The 10,514-nt window shown below is 31.8% G+C and overlaps 1 protein-coding gene across 1 annotated transcript; it reads right to left on the reverse strand.

The window, feature by feature from the left end:
* Positions 1–718: 718 nt before the first annotated feature.
* On the reverse strand, positions 719–7,376 carry LOC132746573 (uncharacterized). Its single transcript, XM_060735773.1, has 6 exons — positions 7,238–7,376; positions 5,045–5,149; positions 4,671–4,802; positions 4,105–4,240; positions 1,998–2,093; positions 719–777 (listed from the first exon to the last, which is right to left on the reverse strand). Exons 2-6 carry the CDS (start codon positions 5,144–5,146, stop codon positions 731–733), a joined length of 513 nt encoding a protein of 170 aa, XP_060591756.1. The 5' UTR covers positions 5,147–5,149; positions 7,238–7,376; the 3' UTR covers positions 719–730.
* Positions 7,377–10,514: the final 3,138 nt, after the last annotated feature.

Below are 10,514 nucleotides of genomic sequence, written 5' to 3' on the forward strand. Positions count from 1 at the left end.
TAATGTTTAATATAGATCAGTCAATGATATCGGAGCTTATAGTTTTCTGGATTTGTTTTCTTAGAAGTATCAGGTTGAATTGCTTTGATTGATTGCTCGCAAAAAGTTATTTTATTTTATCAATAATTCTTTTTCATTTTAGAACATTAATTTAGGCAGATCTTTTAATGACAAGAGCTTTGTTTGTTATTTTTTAAAGAAATAACAAGTTAAATGGGACCTTTGCTAGATCACTCGCGATGAATGATACTTTCCTAATGATACGTGCATACACATTAAGATACAATGTAACAAATGTAATAAAGCAAGGGAGTACGGTGGGTTTTTTTTCCCCCAGCAACCACTCCGGTTTAATTTTTCCAAACAGAGGGAAAAGTATGACTTTTAAGCATTTATTTTATTTTAAAGTATACTTTATTGCACAGGTAAAATTTTTAAAACAATTTTTTTAAAAATTTTTTGGGAACTATGCTTTAAAACGAAATCAGGAACTATTTATACAAAATTTTAAAAACACTTTTCCCAAAAGTAAACTTATATGTTGTTTTATATTTAAATGCATTTAAGTAAAAATATTGTTCTAAAAACCCCTTTTTGGGACCAAAAATTTTTCCCTCCTTCTTTTGAATTTAAAAATTTAAAAAACGGGCACGTTTACCCTTTTTTCCCTTTCCCGGGTTTGTTTCTAGTTTATCCATAATTTTGGTTTTTAAAAGTTTTTAGATCTCGTTTAAATTTTAACAACTTCATGACGTGCTGCTAGAATAATATATCCACCTAAAATATAGAATGTAAAACAACAACATAAATTAAGATGCAGTAACCGTAAGGCTCCTTGATGACACCTGACCATTACCGTTCTTAACTCGGGTGATGGAATTGTCGTATGTGACCATTGTCAGAACAACCGGGTGAATAAAGGTCGGTCACGGTTGATTTGACTTGATATTAGTGGCATATGGAATCGCCTTTAGAATACAAATTGGTAAAGGCACATTATGCCTTCAGAAAAAAACGAATAATTGTTGTTGTTGTTGTTTTTTTTTTCAGAAAGAGCAAGTATTAAGTATCATAATGTTTAAATAATGGCTTAAAGACATGTTGGATGCCCATTTCCGGAGGAAAGTTGCTCTGAATATGAAATTGCAAAACTATACAAAATACTAATTGCAAAAAAGGAAAGATAGTTCAGGTAAATGGCTAAACAGTAACTTACTTTTACATGACACCAAATCAAAATGCGTTTGAAAAATAAATGTATGTACGAGTATATGACTGTATATAAACATAATCGCACGATTACTTCCCAGAAATACGCACATAGGTAATGCCATACAAATTTTGTGTGTTTCAAGTATCATGTCAAAAATGACAATTGATACTTTTATTTAAAACATTTATTTGTTTGCACTTTTTATTGCAGACTACCGGGACAATTTATAATAACAACGATCTTTTGAATCACACCATTCTTTCACTAGTGTCTATAGTGATACAGCTTTAATCGTTGACATGTTTAAGAAGGTTTCTATATAAATGATCAATCAATATTTGAGAAAGTGCTCCTTCGGAAATTTTAAAATAGCAAATGAAAGTTGCAGATTCGGTGGTTTAATTGAACCTGTACATGAGGGATTATCCCTCAAGCCCCCTTGCACAGGAAAACTTTTTTCAACAATTAAAAGTGCTAAAATATATGGACCCAAAGAACAAGGAAAGTATAACAACACTGAAGTGAAGTACGGTGAAACTGTTTACGGCTGCCACATGATGATGTATAAATATCTGGAAAAAAGTGATCCATCGGAAGCATTAAAAACAGACAAATTACATGTAAATTGCGAATTTGTTTGATTGAGTCTGTACATGAGGAATAATGAAAAGTGCAACATTCCTCGGGCCCCCTATCACCGGCGGCTTGACAGCACTCAATTTCCAACACATAAAAGTGATCCCGAAGGACCAGAAAACAGAATATGTTGAACCTATCCATTTACCTGGTTTAACCAGCCTTATCATCTCGTACAAAGCCTTGCATGGAACGTGAGCGCCCTCTCCATAAATACCACTTCCGGTTATGACGTCATATGTATCTGGATAAGATTCGTATCAATGATTCAACAAATGTAAGAACAAGAAAAGCATTGATGCAAAACATCAAAGGGCGTCCAAGCAAGAAATGCAGCAAGTGACGATGAACTAGTAGACATATGATGACAAGATATTCTTATAATCTTTTCAATGGTTAATTGGTTTTTACCAGAATTGTATATCACTTATGAATGAACGGACGAAATACATAGTTCATTATGAACTTTGATTGGCATGCTAGAGATTAAAATATTACTTGTTAATTATTCTTTATGATCGTGGTTATTAATAGTAACGGATATACATGTATACAATCATTTATAATTCATATGTGTAACGCATGATCAACACCACACTTGTGAAATTGTCCCTTATTATGTTATCGCTATTAGCTCTTAAGGTATCTGTTCACACTAAAGTCTTAGTAAAAATATGACACTGGTTATATTACCATGTTGATCATGTTGAGCATAATAGTTTTATTATACAATAATTGTAATATCTATTTTAATAATAAAAAAAATACAGATTTTATGAATATTGTTTTCTTTTCTTTTGTTTTTATGTGCTTTTTTAATACTGAGTTTTTACGTTTACTACTCTTTTGTTATTAAAATTGTAAAATAAATTTTAAGAATTCAATTGTCATATCAAAACTGAAATAAAAGTCAGTAAATTATGGTTAATCTTTCAATATATAATATTGTTTATTCTTAAACCAATGGCATGTACATTTGTATTTTTCTTTATCATTTTTTAAACTATATCAATTGAATAATTCATAAAATCTAATTTGTAACTTTGCATAATTCCTCGTCATCTTTACTAAACACTAAACACTAAACATTAAATAAAATGTTTCAAAGTTGATAGTGTCATATTAATACCATAAAAATGTACCTTTTTTCTCAATCATTGTACATATTTATTGTTTTTATCTCATAAAGATAAAATGAAACATGCTATTGTTGTTGTTTTTGGGTTTTTTTTCGAATTGTATGTTTATGCATAATAATAATCAATAATCTGAGCGTAACCAAACTGAGTGACACATATTCATTTTGGAAAAAAAGCTTATTTATCTGTAAAATATTTGTTCTGTTCTGTAACGATATCAAACATCTACTAGAGACCAGACAATAAACGTGTGATACTATTCGTTGGTCACTGGTAAATCCCGGTCAAAATAGACCGGGAGAGACCGGGAATTACCGATAGGATTAATCATTCTATTTACAGCTTTCGGATACATGTACAACAATAACATTACATAATAACCCACTGTGTACTAAAAAATTATAAATAAAAACCTCCGAAGAGCGCGATTGATTGACGGAAAAGGTTATTTCATTTGAAAATGTTTGCATTGCGAAATTCTCCAGTTCGCTATTCATTGTACATATCGCGACATTTCATTCTTAATTAATAATCAAGCACCCTCATACCGATCGGAATGATCGGCTTTTATCATGACCGACTAACAGGCTCGAGAAGTTGCTGTCGTCCTTTCACAAAATCTGATTTCATTCCATAAGGGGCGCCGCGCTTCGGCGCGGACGCCAATAACAACTAAGGAAAAGAAGCGTTATGTTTCCACGGGGAACTTTAAAAGCAATGCCATGTTAAATTATGGTGAAATGCATATAAAACATCTACTTAGTATTCAGCATTTTGTATCAATAATATAACTTTCACTGATTATTTTCATTTTTAAAACACATCCTTAACAGAATCAGACTGATGTTTATTGCACTCAAAATAACCTTTTTTATAGTCTGTGTTTTTAGAAAAGGTATAAGATCCGAAATTAGAATTACTGTGTAATATTTTCGACCGGTGTCAATGAAGTAGTGTTGTTCAGAGAGATCATTCTTAGTTTTTATTTTGCAAGGTATCAAATCCAATCCTTACTGTCGTAGACTTTTTTTATCATCAAGAAACTCTATAGGAATTCATTCTTCTACAATAAAGAAGTTAAATTTTCATTTGATTATATACGAGTACAGTACATACCACCAGACAATGTTGTCGGTGATTCTGTCAGAAATTCCTGATAATAGTTATTGTAAAGATTATCTTTCTTTGCTTCTAACAACATTGGTTCACTTGGTTCAAGGGCATCTAAATTCTTGAATCCCAATTTCTTCAACTAAAATATAATAATGATTCGACAATAAATATATAAGAAACATTAATCTTATGTTATCTATGAACAAGCTCCTTGAAAATTTGCTTGTCATATCTGTAATACGTTGGCAGTGATGATCCTCAGTTTTCACTTACATTGTATTTTTATGAGTAAGCATTAGCAGAATATGACAAACGTTCACAACAGTACCATATGTTCAAATAAAACAGAATACAGTTAGAAGATAAAGAATAAGTTATGGTAACTATCACTTAGGCCTGAATAAAAATAAATAAATATGTTCAAAGTATCTAGCAAGGTAAATTGGCACTGAACGCTGCGAAACATCTTGGCTTGCATTTATTACAAGTATATATAACGACTACACGTGTTATAGTACATAATATAGATCACGCATTAAACTTATGCAATTATTATACATAAAATATACCTCAACAGCAACTAGGCCCGTGCCTGCCCCAACATCAAGAATATTAACATTGTCTCGTACATCCACCGGAAATAAATCGGCAACCCTTTGTGCAACTCTTGCCGGTCCACTATAACCTAATAGTTCACAGTCCTGCAATAGTTGTTTAAACGTTGAGAGCATAACATGACATTCTTGATGTATTTCAGATAACAAACGAATAAAATTAGGAAGTGGTACAGCACAAAGATCTAAAACTAAATTATCAACAAACCCAATTAAACTAGGTCAATAGGTCTTTTTCTGTCTTAAATCGGAATGGATATCTTTGGTTTTGAAATTCATTTTGCGTTAATAATACAGTTGTTAGAAATCTGTATCGTGTTTGCACTAACCTTATTATAACTGCAAGCCCATTTTTGGTATAACGTTTGTGTTTCCTTTATGCTTACACCAGTTTTGAGCAAATCCAAGCGTCCCCATTCACTTCCACTCATGATCTTAACAATAACAAAGAAAGAACGTTATAAAAGTGCGCTTTCATACTTGTTCACTTAGTTGACATGAAAACCATGTTAACTCTAGGAAACAGGTGTACATTTCGAGCGAGTAAAAATATATAATAGCAATTGAAAGATTATCAATATGCGTGTTTAATAAAGAAATAACAGCATAGATGTATACTGACAAGGGTCAAAATTATCATGTTAGCTCTTGTTGCAACAATTGTTTTGTTTTTTGTTGTTGTTTTTTCAGAGTTGCCCGATTGCTGTTTTTGGCACGTAATAAGCTTTAGATAAGCTGACGAAAAGCGAAGACGATACTTTCATATTTTAGCATTTATTTCCCTTTTAAGACCTTGTAAAATATTCAGAATAATGCAAAGCAAGACGCCCTTTTAAATCATCGTTGTATTTTGTCAGATTGAACAATGACTGAATCTATAATTCATATATGATGCTCATAAATTTTCACGTAACGTTGTTTTTGGTTCGTCGGTTAGTACGCGATATAAAATTTAGGATAGTTTTATCGCCTGATTTTACGCGGCGTGTCAAAATTGTAATGCAGTTCGATGCGTTTTGTGAAAAGGTATTTTAGTAGCGCAAAACTGATTATCGCATTCCTTCAAATTATTCCCCAGCATGTGCTTTGCACCATTTCGCGTTTACATTCAATTATCAAGTACATCTTGATAGTCATTTTAAGGATACCATGGAGACACTGGAATATGGCTGGCCTAAGATCTCTACAGGTTCGATATAATACTTGCAGCAAGGTACTTCTTTTGCAGTTTCTGTTGAAAATAGAAAGAAATCAGCGGGGGATTGGAGGGGGGCAAGATCTGGTGAATATGATGGTGAGGAAGTTCAATCACTTTTTCCTGCTTTAGAAAGTTCACGTACAATGCCCACTATGTTGCAAAGAACATTGCCGTGCAACAGCCGGACATCAAAAAGATCCGTTACTGGCCATTGTTTGTTGAAGTATTTCCTCAGTTTTTTAAGTACAACCCCTTTGTAAAACTTGCTATTGACAGATTTTCCTTTTGGTACAACAATTGTCAAGCAGGACCTTGATTGATAATGAAAATGAGATACACGACCTGTCTGACAATCATGGTACGCTTGCCTATGCATTGCCTTTTCGCGTACCTTGTTTTAAAACTTATGTATTGGCTCATAAAGATGTACCCATGTCTTATCACAAGTGACGATAGTTTAGAGAACGATCAGCTGTTGTATTTAGGATTCATTTTAAGCAATGTTTTGGCTGCTTTTACCCAGAGACGCTTCTGTTTTTCTGTCAGCAGATGGGGTATTCATCGTACACTCATTTTCTTCATTATTTCATATTCCGTTTAAGAATGACATGAGCAGATTATTTAAGATGCCTACTGCACGAGCTGTTTGCCCGACTGTAAGTATTGCATTAGAAGATACAACTTTCTTGATTTTTGCTATGATTTTTAGAAATATATTTTATTATGCAAAAAGGTGCATCTTTTAATGCCACTTTACCGCTTGGAAATTTCTTACACCATCGTGTAACTGATGCATAGGACATCTCATCATATTCATGAACAGAACAAATTTCTTGAAGAATGTCCTTAACACGTAAACCTAGAAGACAGCAATTCCTAAAATAGGGGCGTATTTAATCAGCGAAAACTGATTTTTCACGAACCATTTCAGTATTCTATTTCGAATTTTCGAGTACACACCGATTGTTTCTTGTTGTATTGTCAAAGCTGTACTGAAAGGATTTACACAGAAGTGTAAAGTACGCGATATGCCCTTATTTTTATTACAATTTTGGACATTTTTCGTATTTTAAATTAACAAAACCAATAATTGAATGCTTTAAATTACATTTTTGAATATTAAATTAATCAAAGTTTATTTCATCTCAAAATTATTTTTTTTAAATTCCACGCTATTTTATAGGTCACTATTTGTATTCAAAATAACGATATCCAATGAACACATCCACAATTCTTTTTTTTTAAATTACTTTCACGAATAACAAAATATAATCCATTAAGCACATTATAATCCAATAATTTTAATCAAATCTTAATTTTCTACCTGAAATACAAGAAAAGGTCGCCGGAAAAGTTGTAACAAAGCAGGATATGAGTGGTTTCTCAAATTCTACCGTCTGATTAGATGAAAATCAAAACTTGTATGCCGATCAAATCTATGTCAACGCTAGAATGACTTTCGTTTTATACAGAAAATATTTTTCTTCGCATCATTGATTTTGTTATTTAATAATTTACTTTTACACAACCTTGACTGTAACAAACTATGTATTGAAATATTAGATTTTAAAACTCTTTACTTAACTTTTTCATATCATCTTTCTAAATGTGACAGAGAAAGGGATCGTCAGATTGTGTGCATGATTTTAATTACATCCAAGAACGTTTCAGATACAACTTACATATATACCATTGTGCTTGACCTTTGAGGCATTGATGAAAAAAAAGAGCCAGACCCGCTTGCACATCCATGCAGTTCAACCACAACACGACCTTGATCAAAGCCTCATCGTTATCATATTGAATACGGAGATACATATTCGTTGTAAATAAATAAATAAATAAATAAATAAATAAATACATATATACATAAATTGGACTGGTAACATTGATGTTGTTATAAAATTCAAATATAACGATGGTTATTTTAGCAAAGAGTTTATCTTTAATGTTTAAAACAATTACTTTACACCTAACAAAAGCTGACCAGCATTTCATTTCCTCAGTCAATTGCCTAACTTTATTGAAAATATTGCTAATAATTATAAATGGCGAAATACTCGATTATATACACGGACTTATCAATATCTTAGGAGTGAACTTATGAGATATTCTCTTCTTTCAAGATTTACCTTTTATCATCAAGTATGCTAGTCACGTTATTCCTTAACAATTAGCGCAAAATGTTAAAGGATATTACAGGAAAGATCCCCCAGTGGTATAATGTATATTTCCTACAGCATGATTTTAGAACTTAATCGACCAAAGACACCGCATATGTTTTAGTATTGATAGAAACAAAGTCACTTAACCTATCCGCGTAATGTCGTTATATCGAAGTTACTTCATCAAACATGGAAATCATCTCGGTAGTTTGACATGTCTTCAACCATAGAATTAAAGGATATAATTTATCATTCTCTAACCCATGTTTTCTAGTAAGTTCGACCTTGTCTAAATTGAATAAAGCCGTTGATAAGCGCATAAGTCTTGGGAAAAAACGTTCCTATTTTGAACCTTTCTTTAATTCTTTAAAAAGTCAATATTAATGAGATTTTTGTCACAATATCATTGCTAGGTTCTCAAAAATCCATTATGCAGATTTATGATATATTGAACGGTAGACGGTGTCAATAATCAAGATAATTATGCCTCATTAGACACGATAGTTTAGAACCTGCTGTTAATTGACATTTTAAAAACCCTTTCATACTAACGCACTTTCATTTTAAAATAGCCGAGGCGTTGGTCTGTATTATACGAGTATATTATATATAACACTGCAATAAAAGATAACAGTTTCTGTGCAGCTTTCTATTCGACCCTTTTATGCATTTGATTGTACTTACTTTGTTCGTTTGTATGTTAAGATTGAAATTATTTACTTCTAAACTAAATAAATTTTAAAACGTTTTTATAATTATAATCATACTACCATGTACTATTATCTTGAGCATTAATGGTCCACGTCTTCGACTCTATGGTGTATACTACAATTTTCCCTGACAAACACTTTCAGAATTTGTACCAAACAGTAAGAATCTTCAGAATCTACTGTATATTAATGTAATAGTAGTGACCAGACAGTCTATTACTTAATTCGTGCTGATTGTAGTATTCTGTCTTGTGTTTATTAGACATCTGTATAATAATATTTAATGAAGTAAAAACGACTTACGACACGCAGTTGTTATAGGTGTTTATATCACATTATGCATGTGTATAAATCTAAAGGCACAATTTTAGTCTATCTACTTGGTAATATTCACTTTCCATTCTTACAATTGCAAATACGTCAACTAGTCATTATATGTATGCGTTACTGACAAGTAGAGGTGAGCTTAATTATGACTAGCTAGAAAACTTTACAAACAGCTGAAAATTTCATGTAAATACATTTATTTCGTGTTTTTAAATCACCGCTTCATGACAAATACTGAGGTACGACTCCAATAAACAATGATGATAAGTTTCCAGCTGTAAAGACAATGCAATCCAACTTTCACCTAAGAGATACCATGTGAACGGTTTGTTGGATGTCGTTTTTTTGTTTTGTTTTTGTTTTGGTGCTTTAATTTAAATTTCTTATCCTGGTAAAGTTTCTCAGAGACAGTCGCCAAAAAAGAGCTGCACCGCCGACCGATTGAAAAAGGCATTGCGGAACAAGGCCAATAGTTCAAATCTACACGACGTATTAGAATACCGTATCAATGGAGGATAAGGCTTTGGACGGGTATAAGGTTTCCCGTATATTATATTTGGTCCTATAAGGTTTCCCAACTGATTTAAATGAATTCAAAAGTGACATGAAAAGTATTTTTTCTTCTTCTGTGGAATAATCGAATTCTGAAATCAAATTAAAATGATAAACTTCTTCTTTAGACATGTTACTATTCATTCTAATGATCTCATATTTTCTCGGTACCAGATGAAGAAGAAAATGAAAATGTCCTAATAGATATGTGACAACTTTAACTTTAACAACAATGTTACTTTGAACATCCGATAGCTGTATCCTCATAAAGTACACATTAGTGAGTAAAATGCCAATCAACTGAAAGAGTATTGTATGTGAAAACTTTAAAAAATAAATGTTTACTTCTGTTTTTATTGTAAGGATGCTATAAAATTTCTTATTTTTTTAAATGGAATTTAAACAAACATCTTCTCACATCGCACCATTTTGGAGAAAGTACATTTCATATATCTCAAATGCAAGAAACATAACATGGACATTTAAACATGACTATGACTGATCAGCAATAAACATACAATATGGGCAGCCACACTATGTAGTAAACTGTAGTAAAGTTGATGCTGATAATCTAAATATTGTGTTATTTTGGACAGATAAAGATAAGGTCTTCCCGTCTAGGGTATAAATGTTGATCCGTGTATAGCAGGCATATGGTATAAACAATATAATATTGATACCAAAACATAATTTTAATGATCTGATAAAATACATGATTACTATTTAATGTCTATGCATGAAAAGAAGTACATGTAACACGCTTTATTAATCTTTAGATGTCCTAACTGCTACAAATGTTAAACATATGTAAATCAAAACATGTTTGATTAGTAATATATGACTGGAT

This window comes from Ruditapes philippinarum, unplaced genomic scaffold, assembly GCF_026571515.1.
Source record: "Ruditapes philippinarum isolate M1 unplaced genomic scaffold, ASM2657151v2 ctg4189_1_1_1_1, whole genome shotgun sequence".
In the NCBI taxonomy this organism is placed as follows: domain Eukaryota; kingdom Metazoa; phylum Mollusca; class Bivalvia; order Venerida; family Veneridae; genus Ruditapes; species Ruditapes philippinarum.

Coding starts and splice junctions, on each gene's coding strand:
- LOC132746573 (XM_060735773.1), bottom strand. CDS start 5,146: ATGAGTGGAAGTGAATGGGGACGCTTGGATTTGCTCAAAACTGGTGTA. Junction 4,241..4,670: donor CGGGCCTAGTTGCTGTTGAG/GTATATTTTATG, acceptor ATTATATTTTAG/TTGAAGAAATTGGGATTCAA. Junction 778..1,997: donor GATAAGGCTGGTTAAACCAG/GTAAATGGATAG, acceptor TCTATATTTTAG/GTGGATATATTATTCTAGCA.